Consider the following 18,552-nt stretch of genomic DNA (forward strand, 5'->3'; position numbering starts at 1 on the left):
CTGCTGGGCTATGTGGGCCAAAGACACCCTTAAATTAAAATATGACTTTTCACTGCATACAGTCTATAAAAAATTTATTAGTTCATTTGTTTGCTATAAAATATGTATAAGGAATTGTTGTTCTCATTGGAATTAATGTGCCGTGTCACTGGAGAGTACTTTGTGTTCTGGCAAGCGCTCCTGCATATACAGAAGAGAAAGGGCAAAAGCAACAAAGACCCGTTTGTCTAGCAAAATAACAAGTTGGAAATTGATTTTGTAGTTTTCAGTAATATTTAGTGCCTGAATTTGGCTGGGGAAAAGTAACAAAAGACCTCAATGATTGCATCCACTGCACTGGAAGGAAGAATACTTCCAGGTGAGACAACAGCAGTCTGAGAATTCAGTGCCTGAAATAAAATTGTAATTTTACTCTTTATCAGCAACAGCATAGGCCCTAAGAGGAAAAAGAAACAACAAAGCAGAATTAAACTGTATAACCATCTCTTCTTTCTCTCCAAAATTAACTGAGCAGATTCAGTATCCCCATAAAAGGAATGTGAATTTAGAACATGTTGTGGCTTGGAGCATTTTTTCCATAAATCCAATTTAAAGTTTGAACAACATACATTCACTTTTTACATTCCTCTTACTATTTGAACACAGGTGCCACAGTTCTTTCTCAGAAACTTTAATTATTATTTAAGGCCAATATCTTCCCTACAACCCCAGAGATGGGCACGGAGTCTCAATTTCTCTTCGAAGCCTCTTCAAGCCATCAAGTCCACAGATATGGCAGCCAGCAGACAACTGCAGATACTTGTATAGTTATTTTTCCAGTCTTAGAGTAAAAAAAACATGGCATTGGAGAAAATTGGCAAAAATGCTCAGAATGAAAGATTTCTAAAAAAGAAAATATTATCAAAATTGTATCTTTCCCCATGAAATGTGTTTCCCATCATCAGCTTTGCCTTTTTTTTTTTTTTTTTTAACTGAAAAATATCCCAGTTCTGTGGAAGATTTCTGACTTTCTTTAATTCTGAAAGAAAAAAGACCCTGGCATATCTCCACTTTATTCTCAGCTTTATTAATTGTAATAAACCACTTTGCTCCACATAAAAAGAACACCAAGAAGCACCGTTCTGTCCATGTATCATCTGTGTGAACAGATTGAGTACATTGAAATGCTTCCGATAGGACCACTCTTCTTGAAGATCCTTATCATCAGCTTCCTCTCCTTCCTTGAAACTGTCTTCTGTAACTAAGTGTACGTTACATTCCTCTTGTCTATTTTAATGAAATGTTATCACACTAATCCTCTCATTTCAGAAAACATATGCATAATGAAAATGCATTCCTAATGCTCTAGCAGCACTACTTATATCATGCCCTAGGGATGGAAATCACCATGGTTTTGATGAAATATACAGAGGCTAATTAATTAAGATATACTTTGCATCATTTTACAATATTGATTGCAACCAAGTAAATTACAACCACCCATAACCATATATGACAAATTCATTAATAACACTTGAATCCTGACGTCTCAAGTTATTACTATAATTAAAACATTTCTGAGTCTTTCTGTTTACAGATCATGCTAGCACCAGAAAAATGATATTGTCCAGGAGCCGTCGTTCTGATACTGTGATTGCAATACTGTGATGGGGATCCTCTGATCTCGAATGGCTGCCTGTTGTGTACAAGTCTGAAGTTGTTTTTCTGAAAGGCAAGTGCAGCTATGCCCATTTGGTTTGGTGACAGATCATATATATCTTTTGTTGCATAAATAGATTCGGAATACTTTAGAATTATTCAGGGAAAACATGTTCTGAGGCTGACACTAACTTTCCCAGCAAAGAAAGGCAACTCCCACTGTGCATAATCTGACTGGTTTTGTATCCTCGCATCAGATGACTACACGGCCTATACATAGGCCCTATATGTTTACTGTGCATCATGAAGATCATCCCTGCATTCTCCCCTGCCCTCCAAACTGCCTTGTTTCTTTAGTTTTGTGCTCTACTCTGTCTTTATTGTCACTGGAAACACAGATTGAGCAATTTAATTTAGTGATCATTAAAAACCTGTGAGCACACCTGTTGGTTGGATACTCCTACACAACGAAGTGCTGAACCTAGGAAGGATAATCTTGCAGCATTACATTTGGAGGGGTCACTATGGATACTTTAGACATGGAATCAGAATCTGATTTCTCTGGGCCTGATATAAAGCTATTTCAAGTTTGAATTAAAGTTACTGAAACCTGGATTTGGATTCTAATTCTGAGCTTTGCAGGGAGCAGTGCCACGCATTAGCTAAAGCTGTTTCTCTCCTGAACAACATGATCTTCCTTTCAAGTGTTCACAGACCTATAAACGAAACTCAAGCTTTGACCACACATTGAAGTTCAAGTCAAACTTTTAAACTCTTTCTAAATGCAGACTTAAGCACATAATTAGAAAAACGGTGTCAAAGCAGTTGGTTGAATTGCAGGCCAACTTCTAAAACACACTTGCCCTAGAAACTGCAATGAGCTTTTGCTCTTATATTTAGTATGGATTTGGCAATGTATTTCCAGAATCTCCACCTGGTTTCATTCCTTTGTTTATGTCCCGAAGCAGTGAGCTTGTGTTTGCTATGTTATAGGGCCGTCCTGTTTCTATTTCATGGTCTTTCACACAGGCTGCAGACAGTACCCCCTTTACAATTCCTGTGATTACGTGTGCAATTCATGTGTTCCTATGGATCTGGGGACATTCTGACAAATTCTCTAAAAATAATGCTACTCTGAAGTTAGCCTGGGCCACAGCATTTTCAAGTAAAAAAATAATAATGTTCTAAAAAAATACATGTAAGAAGAAAAACAATTTGAAAAATTGTAAGCAGATTTACACAAAATAAAACTATTTAAGAGTGGCAGAGAAAGACCATCTTGAAAAAAGTCAAGGTCTGATTAAAAACCCTGAGAGAAAGAGGGTCCAGCATCCCAGGGCTAGAAAGCACCTACCTCATTCTCTGATCATCTGGTGGAGTCATTTCCAGGTCATGGGTAGGTCCATTCAGACCAATCACGTGCAAAGAAATAGTTGGATTTTCCATACCAGCCTGGATTTTAAAGTAAAAATAAATTAACATATCTTATGCAACACAGAATGGTTTTCACTTATCATTTTATAATCCCCTTGAGTTATAAAATTAAATCCCATTGAGCGTACAGACTGGACTGCCTTGGTGATTCACAGGAAAACTGCAATGACATGGCACAGAGGTATGGAGAGGTAGGTAGGCACAATCAAGGGGTAACTTTACTTAGGACACCTCTAGCCTTGGTAAAAGATGCTACTTTTCATAGTGACCAGACATATTATTATTTTATGTATCTTTTGAGAAAAGGTTGTCTAACAGGATGATGGTAGACATGGTAAAATACTGATTTATTCTGTATTGTAGGAAAGGGCATCCCCCACTGAGTCACTGTTACTGTCCACAAAAACCTGCATATATGTGGATAATTCTCCTATTAAATTACGGCTCAATTCGGACCAACATGTGAGGTCTTAAGTTATCAGTGCATAAAGCGAGACTCCCAGAAGAAATGACTACAGCACAGCACGCTTCAGTACTGCCTTATAGTAGAAAATTACAGCAATAAGAGCAGCAAGTGTATCAATACAGGTGGAGAGCTGTGCCGGTGCTGTGTGTCTGCTGCAGGAGCACTGCAATCAAGAAGACATTTGCTTTTAAGCCTTTTCTGTATTTCACTGTGTTCTATGTAACACTCAGGCACAACATGTCTCCCAAAACAGACTATTTCCTCTGATATTAAGCCATCCTGGATATTCTAAGGAAACCCAAATACTACATTTTCCTTCTATATAAAAGAAAATGTATCTAAATGTAGAAATGCTGGCTTCCAAACTCTCAGACACCAATAAGTCCATTCTAGCACAGAAATACAATTGCTTTTGTATTGGTAGAAAGCAAGAATTTTAAAATGTTATTATCATTGTATTTAGAATGATTGATGCTCAAATCAGAAAAGCGCAATTTTACAAATGCAACTAAAGAGTAATGAAGATCACAATTACTGGGCAACAGCTGATCTTCCCTTAGATCTGTTTATTTTTATTGCTTATGAATGTGCACCATTATACAGTCTTCTGTCTGAGCCTACTGGAAAAAAAAATATTGTTTTCTGACAGAACAACATGACTGTATAGTTTACCTTACCTTTGGATAATGATATGTTTTAACAGTAGGGTAAAGGGTGCCAGTGTATACAGGTATCTCCATGGTGGGGACTCTGGAGGCATTAATTGTTGCATATGCCAGCCTGGTGCCATCAGGAGACCACCAATGAGCAATATGAGTCTTTAAGATTTCCTCTAATCAAAAAAAAGGAAAAAGGCTATCAGACATAAATTACCAGTTAGCAATAAATGAAACAGCGTAGATATGAAAATCCCAATCTAGTCACAGCACAGGGAGGATGCCACAATTAAAATTACTCATTAAATTATGCTGTATACACAAATGAACACAATTTATAAGAATTACTTTGAATATATGGCTTATTAAGCATAATTAGCTTTCTCAAGCAACATCAAGTTATTACTGTTAATACGTAAATTCATGGCAGCAGAGAAGGTCCTGCTACTCCTACTATGTGTCCTAAACATGGATATGTGAACATATAAAATATACATGCATGTGTTGGCAGAGCTTGGGTTCATATCTACCAAATGGTCACACAGCCCTAGCAGAGAACTGTGGTGACTGAGATTCAGTTCTTCTCCATAAAGAGTTCACAAAGTCACACCAGATACATATCAATGGATTAAAATACTGTTTATAATTAGGTACAAGTGCTTCAGCTACAATTTAAATCTTCCTAAGGTCTGTTGCCAGTGGGAATAAACAAAAATATAAATTTTCTATAGGTTATGCAGTGCTGGAACTTTGCATCACATCACAAGATATCAGGCTTTAGAATCTGTGGCTTGAATACCATCTTGACTTTTATTTGTATTTCATTTTTTAAGTCACTTTTGCAAAGCAATTATCAAAAACCAGGCAGAGTCAGCGACTGATCCTTTTTACCACTGAATTTTGGGATTACAGATTTTTTAGTGATTTGCGTAATGTAGTTGCTGTTGAAAAGGTACTCAGAGAGATGTCAATATAAATACATCAGAGTTCAAATATGCAAGGAGAAAACAAGATTGTCATCATAACAAATTATTTTGAAGGTTGGCAGAACCTAATTATCATTAAACACAAATTCAAAGAACTTCAAATTTTTAATACTTTTTCTTATAATTTACTATCCTTCACTGTAAAAATGACTTCAGCTTATAGATATCCAGAAAAGCTATCAACTTCACTCTTTGTCCAAAGTGTCTCCAGTTACTAACATTTGGAAGACACTAACTTGGCTTTTTAAACCTCCCATTTTGTGAAAGGCAATAATGTAATCCATTTTCATTAAGAGGCTTAATATCATATGAGTCACTCCTATTTAAACCATAGCAGAAGGACTTGCATATGCTGCACAGATTGATGAGCAGGAAGACAGGTCTCATTACTTTAATGTGAGAATAAGAATTAAAGAGGCTGCAGAGTGTTTCTAAGCCTTCATCACTGACGTCTTGCTACACAAGTCCAAGTAGTTCCAATGTCTCCTGTTACTGCTGGTCATTGCAAAAACAAATGAGGATTTTCAGAGTTCCAGCCCATCATGTTTATACACCACACTATGACGATTCAACCAGAAGAGTAGAAATGCACTGAAGAGTGGTTTATTTATTAAAAAAAAATCTTGGATAGAGACAATAGACAGACCATTATCATAGAGCAAATGAATACCTTTGTTAATCCAGACTTGCATATGGCTTGAGACAAAACTCAAGGTAATGTTAGAAAAGGTGCAAGGGAAAATCACCATCAGCAGTTACACCTTCTACAAATAACAAAATTAATTAATCAATACTTAATGGCAATACCTAAGTGAAGTTTCAGAAAAACGTCTAGGAAGTTACAAATATTACATGGGAAAGCACGTTTGGCAGATTTGCTTTGCTGCATTGTCCCTCCTGTTGTTGGTTGCTCATTAAAGACATAAATAAGAGCATAAAGGAAAGGAATAAAAATGCATGGCAGATGAATCCTTGACATTTTAACATTAATTAAGAATTACTTTAATCAGTAAACATTTTCTCCAAGATCTCAGACTTAATGAAGCAGTTCTGCTGAAAGTCACATGCCAAGAAAGGTTTAAGTGCAGGTTTTGTGGTCCTCTGTTAATAAGATTTAATTGTGTGAACCTTTGCCTTGAAACGAAGCCAGGACCTTGCCATTATTAAAGAGATCAGTTAGTTTTAGCAAACCAGAGAACATTCTTATGAAATACAAAATGCATTAATACCAGAAAGTTTCAGCTGAAAATAAAACCCAATTTGCAGACAATTTGTTCTTCGGGACATTTTATTCTTTGTGCTTGCATTTACCACATTCTCAGAAATGTGACTGCATTCAGTACTCCTGGGTCTTTCTAAAGACAGTTCAGAACCCACTTCACATATATAAGAAACAAGGTTCTTAAATATCAAAGCTCCCTTCCACATATACCTCATGAGCTCCTAGCTCAGAGTATAAGGTAATAATTGATTAAAACTTTTAGTCTCTTCCTCAAAGCTTGTAGTTGCTGGGTGCTACGTGCTGTAGGGATGATGTGAGCGAGCTGCAGAGATTTGTCACACTCAGTTGCTGGTGGCTGTTTGCTTCTTTCTCCACAGCTTTGCTTGCCAGCCATAGCACTGGAGTGTGCAAACCCTAAAAACAGTGACAGTGGAACATCCGGTTGCCATAACTGAAGAAGGACTGAGATACTGACTGTTCAGGCTTGGTGGCCGGGTTCAAGCACAATGTCTGGGGCAAGTCAATGCTTACTCCATGTTACCACATTCAATATTGAACCACTCTGAAACAGCTGGATGGCCTTGCTTAAAAACTGTGACTCTTTGGTGGGGACACATATTAGCCAGCTGGTAATCCAGGGGTATATTTATGTTGAAGGAGTGTTACAGCATGTGTATTTTAAGCCTTCTTCTAGCTGAATAAGAATCAATTGAATAATAATTTCAAAGCTGTGTGAAACAAAGTCATCTACGTTAACAGACCCTCAGGAGGAGTTTTTAAAGTCCTAGGTCAGAGTATATTCAGTGACAACTAGGTATATATCAGTTTTATAGACTTTAATATCACTGGATGAGAAAAGAAACTGGAGGCAGCAACAGAGGTGTGATGAGAGGAATATTCTGAGCTGAATTAAAGGTTGCTGCATTCAGTGCAGTACGTAGGTGGCAGTCTTTGGTAGCAAGACACAAATAGCATCCAGAGTTAATCAGGCTGTCCTCAGTAGCAATGCCATCGCTTCAGAAGACCATGTTTCCTGATGGATGCTTTTCTGCTCACTGTCAGGAAGCAGAAAGGAGAAGCCCCTTGCTGTGGTTCTCAGCTGCCAAGTAAGAAGATGCGATGCATCTGGGTTTGGAAGCAGCATTTGGCTGTGATACCATGAGGGTAATTCTTGGATGGATTGCACAGTGGTTTAGAGATTGGATGGATATTTCTACTAGATATGTTATCCAAAAGTAGCCCAGCACATGTATAAAAGGAAAGCAAAGGAAGAGTCTGCTTGTTTCAAACGGAGTTAATGCCAGCAGTACTTGCAAGAGCAATGAAAGGGGAGACTTGTATCTTACTTCAGGGAACAAACTTTTCAAGGAATCATAGGAAATAGGGCTGGAAGAGATTTTAAAAATTATCTGGCCCCTTCCTCCATGGACAACATCCACCCCAATCCTGTTACAGATCTTCACAAGTGGATTTTGCTATTCCTTCTGATATTCGTTTAGCACCTTTAGCAGAGGTTTGTCCATAGAAAGCAAACACTTTTAATTTTCATGTCCACTTCTGTATAAACACTGAACAGTCCCACTGAAGTGGGTCCAGACCTCTGCCTTCCCCTATAGAGTCAATGCAGGGAAAAGCATCAGGACTTCACCTGCTGCAACCTCAGTGGCAACCAGCAGATTCTAGATAAAACCTGTCATATAGACCACATTTGAAAATCCACATAGATGTTTTAAATTTGTGAACCATAATCTGCCATTGTGGTATTTCTACAGATCTTTCCAGGACAAATCCACTTCCCAGGCTTATGTAGAGTTCTAGACTGGGAGAGTTCCTCTTTGTTAATAAACACATGTAAATGCCATGGCCATGGAGGTTTCTTCATGTTTCTTCATACATTTCTAAAAATCTAACTAGTTCCGCAGCCTTTGTCCATCCTGAGTGAATTGTGCCTTTCCACTGAAGGTGGCAAAAATCTGGCTTCACAAACTCTTCACCAGTGACTGACAAGGAAATCCATTAATGGCTTAGACATTGTTTATAACTTGTAAAATCACTTGCAAGTGTGAGTTAAGAGAAGCAGAGATGTGTATGAGAAGACCAGGGTGCTTCGACAGACCAATCCTCTTGACGGATACCATTGCAAGCCCTTTCTACTACTTCCAAAATTATGAATGAATTTCATGTCAAGATGAAAAACTGAGAACAAGGAATAAATAAATAATTTTCAAGTGAAAAAACATATTTGTTTTTTTCTGTCATCACAGTCAACAGAGGCATACAGCTGTATTAGCTGTATAATTTACCTACTGAGGCTATACATATTACAGGCATTAATACCTCAGTTCCCATATACAATGAAAAGAGCCGGAGACACCACCCTGACTGGTCACTTTCCTTTGGCTGTCTGCTTACTTCTGCTCTGTGCAAGGTAGGATCCCAATGCTCCACAGCCATCCTCAAGATGTGCCCACCCCTCTGTGTCCACATTGCTACCCCTCATTGGGAGCACAGTGGTGATCATCCCAACACAGACCCAATGGTGGTGGCACATAAAGCTCTTCCACAGGAGCCAACAAGTCAGTGCAAGATTGGTCCTAAGAGCTTCTCAATCTTTAACTGATAATGTCTTCAAATAAGAATGAAGAGAAAAAATATTACAACAAATGCACAGAAACTAACCTTTTCTCTTTCAAGAAAAAATGACTCACTCATTTGTACTGCAGATAAACAAGGAGATCTGAATGATGTGTCCACCCTTGGTTAAAACCCCTCGTGTTATATAGATGAGCTGCAGTTAACAACCACAGTGTCATTAACTTCAAAAAAATCAATTCAATTTATAACAGCTGAGGAGGTGTCCTTGGAGACTAAGCAGAAAGGCTTTTTTTTTACTACATGTAGAAAAGCAGAGGCTTCCTGCATCTCAAGAGGTCAAAATAAGGGTGTAATGGGTAGAGGCACTTAAGAGGTTTTACCTATTAAATAAATAAATTTATTTTAGACAATTAAAATTCTCATTCCAGACATCACATTTTCTTTTTCAGGAAATCAGAGCAATATTATTAATGTTGTGCCCACAGAAGACAAAGACAGAAATTAAATAGTTTGATATACAAGTATATAGTACGATATATATATATATATATATACACACACAAGTATATAGTATGATATATATATATACAAAAGTATATAGTATGATATATATATACAAATATATATATATACAAGTATATAGTTTGATATACAAGTATATGTACACATACACACACACAAACGTATCTAGTTTTCTGTCAATAGACTCATTCATCACAGAATATTTTAATTTTTATGCAATGAGTTATATGAGTTGTTTGTTGTTCTTGTTGTGGTTTGGTTTTTGTGTGTGTGTGTGTGTATGTGTGTGTGTGGGTTGTTTTTTTTTTAAGGAGGGAACTTCCCCTTCTCTGTTATTTATTGCTGATGTGGTAAAGTGCAGCAAATCCAGGAACTGTAATCAATGTGGTTTTTTGTGTGATATATTGTAAATGTTGCTCATATCATTAAGTATTTGGTGTGATGAAGACATTTTATTGTTCTGTTACAAATGTTAATGAAAAGGTATTTTAAACAAAATGAAATTAAAGCCTAACATAAAGGCCATGCCTTACATTAGGAAAGAAAGCTCAAAAGAATTTGTCAGTAGGAAGCATCAAAATAACATAAGAGGAAGAGAGATCAGAGAAGAGATAGGGGGTCTAGGAAAGGAGAAAAAAAAAAGACTTCTGAGATAGTGAAACCCCAAGGGTTCTCATAGAAACATCAAATAAATACAAATGCTTATTTGACAGCTGCCATCTGTTTTAAAATCAATTACTACATCATCTCAAACCACCAACCACACGTCCAAATCGATTACTATCGTATAGTTTGAAAGCAAGTATTTTTACATGGTTAGGGAAAACACATTGTTCATATCAACCTTCACCGACGTGTTTCAGGGATGGCTTCAGAAGACCACTGTGACACCTTCTATACATACACAAGCAAATTTTTCTCTCAGTTGCTGTAGTGCAAATCTACACCGACTTCCACTAAGTCATTGGAATAGGTATAAAATGGGTGTAAAAGTAGTTATGTACATATAAATAGTATAAAACTGTTTTGTATTACTATATCCAACCTACATTTTCCTGTGCTGATATCAGCAATAGCCTTGCAGCACTATTAATTTCAGTACAATTAATTCTCTTTCACAGGTGTCTCATTGAGTCAGGTGGAAAAAAAGAAAACACCAAGTAATTTTGCAGGGTCACTAAACAATTCAACAATCTTTTGTAGAAAAAAAGATATTCTTTGGCTGAGTCCAAACTCTAGGCTCAACCTGATGCCACAGTCCCTGTAAGCACACAACAACCATTCTCAAGATGTTTGTGCCACTGTCCAAGAGATCCTTAAGAAAACCTGAGCTGCAAGGCCACACAGTGACCCTTTGTTCATTCTCGAACACATGGTCTCCCCTGCCACTGACAGGCAACAAGCTTATGAAGAACAAAGTATTACTTGCTTTTTTGGTGTTTTTGAGGACATGCTTTATAGAACATGTTTTAAACGTCAAATCCTTGTCCAAAAAGCTTACCACCTGATGGCATCAGCATTATACAGCGGTGGAGCTGAACAGATGCAGGCAAGGAGCTCCCATGTGTTCGGCAGCCATGAGAAGGTGGCAGCCCCTCATCTTGGGGAAATGAGCCCAGGCAGGAGATTTACACCTCCTCAAGCACAGGGAAGGTGTGGGCTGCAAATGTCATTAATTCCTCCTTAGTCATGCGGTTTAATTACTTGAACACTTCATTTTCTGCTCACACAGCTTTGCAGCCCCCTTGCTCTTGTAGAACACTGTGTTGAGGCAGTGGGTGACGGTTTGGCCAGTGCTTTTTGCTTCTCTGTGTCCAGATGCTGAGAGCCTGGAAAGAAGCTGATTTCAGAGGGGTTGTTCATGCTGGGCTCTGAGGACAACCCCATGTGTTCTGCATGGTCAACAAGGTTGCTTCTTAGCTCCACATCTCTCAAGAGTTGCTATATGGCCCGAGCCAAGCCCAAGCTCAGCAAACCCCATCAAATCTGAAGGCAAATTAGCCTTGGTCCACTTTTGCTTCTGTGAGATGAAGGTGGCTCTGTGCAATAACATCACAAGCTGCCATGCTCCAGCAGAAGACATGTCACCTTTGGATGCTTTCTGATACTTGGCAAGGACCCCTGAGGGAACAACACAGGGACAAAGAGCAAACAGTGTCCAGCTGAGCCAGGGTGTGCACATCAGCGGCAGCCTGGCCAAATCCTGTCCACTCCAACACCAGCTCCTTACCCACAGTCCCAGCTACCAGCAATACCCACCACTGTTTCTCTGAGGACAATCTTTAGGACGCCCCTCTTCAATGAGGAGGACTGAGATCATGTTAGGATGACGTCAAGCTCCTGACAGACAGAAGACACTTTCTGAGGCTACTGCTGGTTTAATACTTCCGGTTTTGTGGGGTTTTTGTTTTGTTTTGTTGTGTTTTTTTTCCTGGTCCATTGTTCCTTCTAATTTGTTGTGTTTCTGACAGTAAAAGATCCTGTAGTTGTTACCTGAGTTGGGGCATCAGGGTGTTGTTTACAAGGTTATTGACAAGTAGCTGCCAGACCTTCTTTGCATCTGAGTGCTTGGGAGCTTCAAAATGCTGGCGTATTGACTACAGGCCTGATCCTGCCCTCAGGTACATCTCTGCAGCCTCTACCAGAATACACACAGGAGACAGGCTCTGGCTGTAATAACTAAGAAGTCACAAATGTTTAAAATCTCCCTTTTTCATACAAATGGATTTGTTGGAAAAACCAAACCGAAACGAAACGAAACAAAAACCCCAAACCAACATAAAAACTGCAAAACTAACAAAACAGATGCACACAAATGTGTGATGTGATCTGAGAAGTACAGGTGTATTCTCACAAATGAGAGAAGGATTCAGCTATCTGGAAATGGGCAGAGGGGCCAGGGGCTCCTCCAGGCCATCTTCACGTCCTGGCACACTGAACACACTTAGTTGTTCAAATCCCACTTGAGGTGCAAAAAGCCATGGAGATGGGCTGTCCCTTGGACCTCACAGGGACTCTGGTGTCTCCACCAGCAGGAATGAGCAGCTCTCCCAAAGATCTGCCATCCTCTCCGGAGCAACCACAGCAGGCAGGCAGGCAAGCAAGGATACCATACATACTGCCATACTATCCTGAGCACACACCAGTATTTCCAAGTATTTCGAAGCCTGTTTTGCACTAGGCACTGCAAAAGATAAGGAAAGATATACACCTCTTTGGACAAACGCAGCAGAACAACACTGAGCTGCCTCCACATCCTTATTCTGCTCTTTTCAGAAGTTTCCCTTCCCTGTTCTTCTGGTTTTTTTGTTTGTTGTTTGGTTGTTTTTTTTTTTCTCTCCCCTGTGCAGCATCCTTAAAAAGCCTTAGCTGTTTGCATTCAAAAGCATTACTAATTAATGCTCACACTAGCTCCTAACAATTAGCAGGTTTCCTCCTTTAGTGGTATGCATCAGTTGCAGCCACAGTAAAACCCTCCTGGACCATCTTGGCTGGACTGACATGCAGACATTTCATCAACACAGGCAAGTCTGTGATCTGTCAGGATGCCTCAATGTAATAATGAAAATGAGAACTGAATTATGAAATTAGAATTATAAGTTAGTGATCATAAAATCAGATATTCCTGTTTCTAACACTCACTCCAAAGAACATATGCATCTAGAAAACCCATCCACAGTGGCACACTGCTGTATGTCCTTAATGCTACATGTGTTTGCACAGAGCCATTGAAATTGGGCCTCTGAGGAAGCTGATATACTGTCTGGGGTGGCTGGAATTCCTTTGTGATGCTCTTAAAGTGCTCTCCTGCTGACTTGTGATCCTTCTCCAGGCCCTGGACATCTCTTGCTGGCACCAGCATCAAAGTGGTAAGATCGGGATGGATTGAGTTTCTCCTCCACTGGCAACTTTAGTTTAAAGCCCTCTTCACCAGCTTGACAAGCCTATGACCAAAGATGCTCTTTCCCTTCTCTGACAGATGGACCCATCAGCCACCAGTAGACCAGATCCCCATGGTCTGAGTAGCCAAACCCCAGCTCTGTAACCATTTGTTGATTCACTACATTCTACTGGCCCTTTCAAACCTCTTCCCTTGGACTGGGAGGACTGATGAAACTACCTGCACTCCGGAGTCCTTTACTGGTGTCCCAGGACTCTGTAACCCTTCTGTATACTCCCTGGGCTGCTCCTGGCTGTGTCACAGGTGCCCATGTGGAACAATAGAGGTGGACAATAGTCAGTGGGCTGTTACAAGGCTTGGTGGTGTCTCAGTGACATCCCTGATAGGACTCCTGGTAAGCAGCACACCTCGAGAGAGAGTGCGGCAGGTTTTCACTTGCTAAGGACCTAGATAAGACAGAATTGATGTTGCACAATTGATTGGATGCAGTACAGCTCCTTATAGTCAAATATTTTCTTCCTTTCTTCCTTTCTTTCATTCCTTCTTCCTTCCTTTCTCTCTCTCTTTCTCACTCTCTATCTCTCTCTTTCTCTTTCTCTCTCTCTTTCTTGCTCCCCTCCCCCTCTGCCCCTCACCACTTAACAGGTTGCTATGGCTGGAAATACAATTTGCTTATCTGTGCAGTGCAGTGAGACAAATCAAGGCTTTCATTATATGCTGAATATTACTCTATTCAAGACTGCTCAAGTAGCTTCCACTTCACCTTTCCTTTAAATTAAAAGTTACAGGTTCTTCCCAACCAATTGGTGGTTTTTATGACAGGAGGAAGATAGACAGCCAACCTTGACACAGGGGATCCATTTCAATAGCTACAGACATATCAAGAAAGTTAGTGATCACAAAACTCTCTGAATTTGACTATCAAAAATTCATTAGACGATTGCAATAGTTCAAGAACACAAGTGCCCAAAAGCAATCTCTTTTAATGTTTCATAAAGAAATATGAGAGACAAGAAGACTGAACAGCCTGACATTGCTAATAAAGAACTTGATTCTTCAACCCCATGGACTTCTATCAGCACTTGCACAAGCTGTCTTTCACATGAATTACTTGCATGATTTATTCATCCTGAGCAGAACTTGCAAGTCACCTAGCATGAGGGCTAATAAACGTCAGTTAATATTGAAAAAAATGGCCCTGCTTCATAAAAAAAGAACTGTAGCACATTGACTGAATTTAGTTTAGCTCCAAATTTCTTAAACTGCTACAGTCATTGAACAGCCATTAAAACCCACTCAGAGTTTATATTGCCCTACTATGGCAGTATTCCCAGAGGTTTCAACCTGAACAGTGGTTCAGGATTTGGCTGAGAGGATGAATCTGATTTTACAGTACTGAATAATCAGAGGAACTACTGAGATCAATAAGAGTTACATACGAATAATAAAAAAGAGAGCAGGACACAAGCAGTATCCAAATTAGCTTCTAGCAATATTTCAGAGTGACATTCTTATTATATAACAGAAACATTTATTATTAATGAAGGTAATGGCATGTAATAAGGTTATGCCACTGATGGATCAGTGTGATTTGACTGTGTTTATCACAGTGGTGGCACTTGAATGTTGAAAATAAATTCTGTTCTTCCTAGGTGCAAGTCTTGAAGAACCTCCACTATTAACCCAGGTAGGCACACAGAAAAGACAAAAATACCTGTAAGATAATGTCCACCCATCAAAATCTCTTTCATCTTTACTACTAGGAAATCCCTTCTTTCAGTATCTTTGAGCTGCAGACTACTGTGCAGTAATTCTAAATCTACTGGCAAAAGCTTGCACAGTCACCTTCCTTGGCACACTAGGAATTACCCCACTAGTATTCCCAGAAAACAGTTTCAGATGCCTTGAGTCCAGGTGATGTATTCATCTGCGCTTCAACAAGAAGGAAAGCTGCGTGGTCCCCTGCACCCAGGGAAAGGCCACTGGGTCTGTTTAACTACAATTGGCTTCCAGAGCTCAGAAACTCCACTAAGTAAGTGAGATAGTGAATAAAACTCAGTGCTTTATATATGCTGAACACCCAACAGGGAAATACTGGCAAAGAATAAAGCAGTTTGCAGCGAAGAGCATTTCTGCAACAACCACTTTAAAGCCCGTTATCTGAAGGCAATAAGCACATGTCCAGACAAGGACAGAGAAATTAGAGAAATACCTTATCTTCTAGTGAGGTGGAAGGGGTGGAAATAAAGCTATTGGGAGTGTTTCCCTTCACATCTGCAGAGCAGGATGGGTATGAAGATCTTCAGGAGGACCTAAAGGGACACCAGTGGGTTGACCAAGGTCGTGTCACCCAGCTCTTCCTCACGAGAAGGGAGATGCTCCTTGCCTTCCCCAGCGAAGGTCTCATCCATGACACTTTTCTCATTACATACCCCCACATACGTCTACATTTGCTAACATTTTTATTTTTGAATTTCTGACCATTTTATTGGAGAGTCCAAAGTTTGTCTCTCTAACTGCTGGTCTTACTTTAAAGCTACAACACTTCAAGTCTTCTAATGGGAGTGTTAATAGGATAGTGAGTTAAATACTAGATGAGGTTAACTATTCAGACTGGCAATGGAATTCCAGAGGTTTAGGTGTTTGGTGGTTTTGGTTGGTTAGTTGGTTTGGTTTTGTTCTTGTTGTTTTGTTTGCTTGTGGGTTTTTTGTTTTGTTTTGGGTTGTGGGTTGTTTGTGTTGTTCTTTTTGTGTGTGTGTGTGTTTTTTGTTGTTGTTTTGGTTTGATTTTTTGTGTTGTTGTTGTGGTTTTGTTTTCTTTTAAATTTTGCCATATTTATTTGGATTTTGTATTTCTTGATGTAGCTTGTTTCCCATAGTTGTGCACCAATTACGCTACTTTCAACTTTTTAATTTCAGCTGAAAAAAAACCCATCCATAAGCCAGCACATAAAAATTTCAGAAGATGATAACAAAATGCATAGAGAAATGTACATGTAAACACACACACTGAGCCATGCAGTAACAGCAATAAGAAATTGTCTGCACAACTGGATCTAAAACCGGCAGGAAAAAGACTTATTAAAATGAATATCATAGAAAGGCAATTAAGAAATTTGAGGAAAAATATCCCTGATTAATTAACTGCAAATTGTAAGTATTACTTTGAATTGCGTTGTACAGAATAGTATCAAATTACTAATTATCCTTGCCCGCTTTGTTCAAAGATCATGAATGTGCATTTTAATTTATGCTGGAGTAAGCTAAATAGAATGAGAACCAGCATGTAGAATTTTGCAGAAATCACTGGGGATGAGGGGAAACTCCCACATTACCATATAAATGACATGCACAGAGTTATAAATGACATGCACTAGATCCAGCTCGTATTGTTCCATAAGATGTAGCAGGCAAATATCGGAAATTATAATAAAGCTTATAAGCTACCAGATAATAAATGTAACCCATACCCCACAAATCCCCATCTACTAAAGATAATTTTGTCTGCTGGTTTTTGCTGATTAAGGGTGGCTTTGGAAAAAATAGCCCCTGCCTTTTTTCACTTTATGTCCTCCATTTATTGGCAGGATGAAGATGGCTCCATTTTTATCTACCGAACAGCTCACCATTTCTAACATAGACTAATCTTCATTTTCAAGGCCCTCATAGCCTTCTCCACCCTTGAACACCTCCTATTTAGTATCAAGGAAAATTCCCACATAAAAAAAGACTCATTATGGAAGCTTTGTTTTCCACCGCTATATTTTTACCATGACATCCACGACGTTAGCAGCGCTGCTGTGTTGCAATCAGGGCTGACCAATATCTCAATACTCCCTGCAGCAGTCTGAGGGCTGGGTCATTTTTTTGGGGTGGGTTTTTTTTTAATACTAGGTACAACCAGGCCATAGGACATAGCAAGGTGGTAGATACTTTCCCACCACGAGACTGTGAAACATATGTTTTAAAACACGTCAAGATGTTCAGATGGCAAACATTATCAAATTGCAAAGAAAATACTGTCATCCTTGCTAAGTAGGACCAGAACTACTGAATTGTACTACTTGCACCTTATTATTTATCACTAAAAAAAGTAATTTTCTAAGTCATGTTATTCATGGAGTATTTGGATGTGGGTTACGCTCAGAGGTGCCAATTTTAACATATATTGTTCTTTCTTTCCAAGGCTTCCTAGGATACTTTTCATCTTTTCAGGGTAACTTTGCCCCTGGAAAACCCAGCAGCTCTGTGCTGGCCAAACATCCCTTTCCAGCAATGACACAGGGCTGCGTTAGTCCCTGAGGTGGGTCTTCTGCCCTGCTCCTACAGGGCCACACATGCATGTGTGGAATGTCCATCAGAGAGGGAGGCTGTGATTTACTCTTCAGGCTTCTTCAGAGTGATATTTCTCTGTCATTCCCTCCAATCTCTGAAGACTGTGTGCTCCACTCTGTGGCTAAAAATCCCAGTTATGTTGCTGGCACATTAGATGTGAGGTTTCATCCTCATCAGGCTTAGCAGGATTCCACCAGTATGCGAAAGTACTCAAAGCGTGGTTACATTGTGATTACATAGCCTTTTGTTATTTTTCATTAGGAAGAGCATTTCTTTAAGGAGTGCTAACAGGATGTCTGGATTCTGGTTTGCAGATCTACTTTCATGGACTGAAAAAGGGACCATGATATACTGCTGTACATACCACAATAACCTGGTTAACTAATTGGCTGTAATTTATCTTCTTGTGTCTTGTGTACTGAGAGAGCTGGCTTAGTGTAGTTTTAAGTCCAAATCCATAACAGGTATAAATAATGTATCTAGTGATACTACTAACTAAGGATCCAGTTCTTGTTTTTCAATACAATGTAAAGAAACATAACAGTGTTATGCCTGTCCACTAAGGACTTATGTGTTCACATGAGCCAAATTCACTCCTTTCACACCTGTAAATGCACCACACCATCCATTATTTTCCACTTGAAACCAAAAATAGACATCTACTCAGGAAAACTGGGCAGCCAAGCAACTATTTATGCTTTCTTTCCTTTTTCAAGTGGTCACTAAAGTGCACACTGTTTCCACTAATCTAAACTACAAGTTTAAAATGAAGTAAAGTCAGGCAGAAGAAGAGACTC

General features: G+C 39.2%; 1 protein-coding gene across 1 annotated transcript in view; it reads right to left on the minus strand.

Annotated features, from left to right (window-relative positions):
• DPP6 (dipeptidyl peptidase like 6) overlaps positions 1 to 18,552 on the minus strand; it is a gene marked incomplete at both ends in the record, with an annotated part of 413,796 nt that overhangs the window by 50,686 nt on the left and 344,558 nt on the right. The window contains 2 exons of the mRNA XM_080340056.1: positions 2,993 to 3,090; positions 4,216 to 4,370. Coding sequence (XP_080196182.1) covers positions 2,993 to 3,090; positions 4,216 to 4,370 — 253 coding nt within the window. The remainder of the gene's footprint in view (positions 1 to 2,992; positions 3,091 to 4,215; positions 4,371 to 18,552) is intronic.

Source organism: Nesoenas mayeri (assembly GCF_963082525.1).
Source record: "Nesoenas mayeri genome assembly, chromosome: 2".
Classification (NCBI taxonomy): Eukaryota; Metazoa; Chordata; class Aves; order Columbiformes; family Columbidae; genus Nesoenas; species Nesoenas mayeri.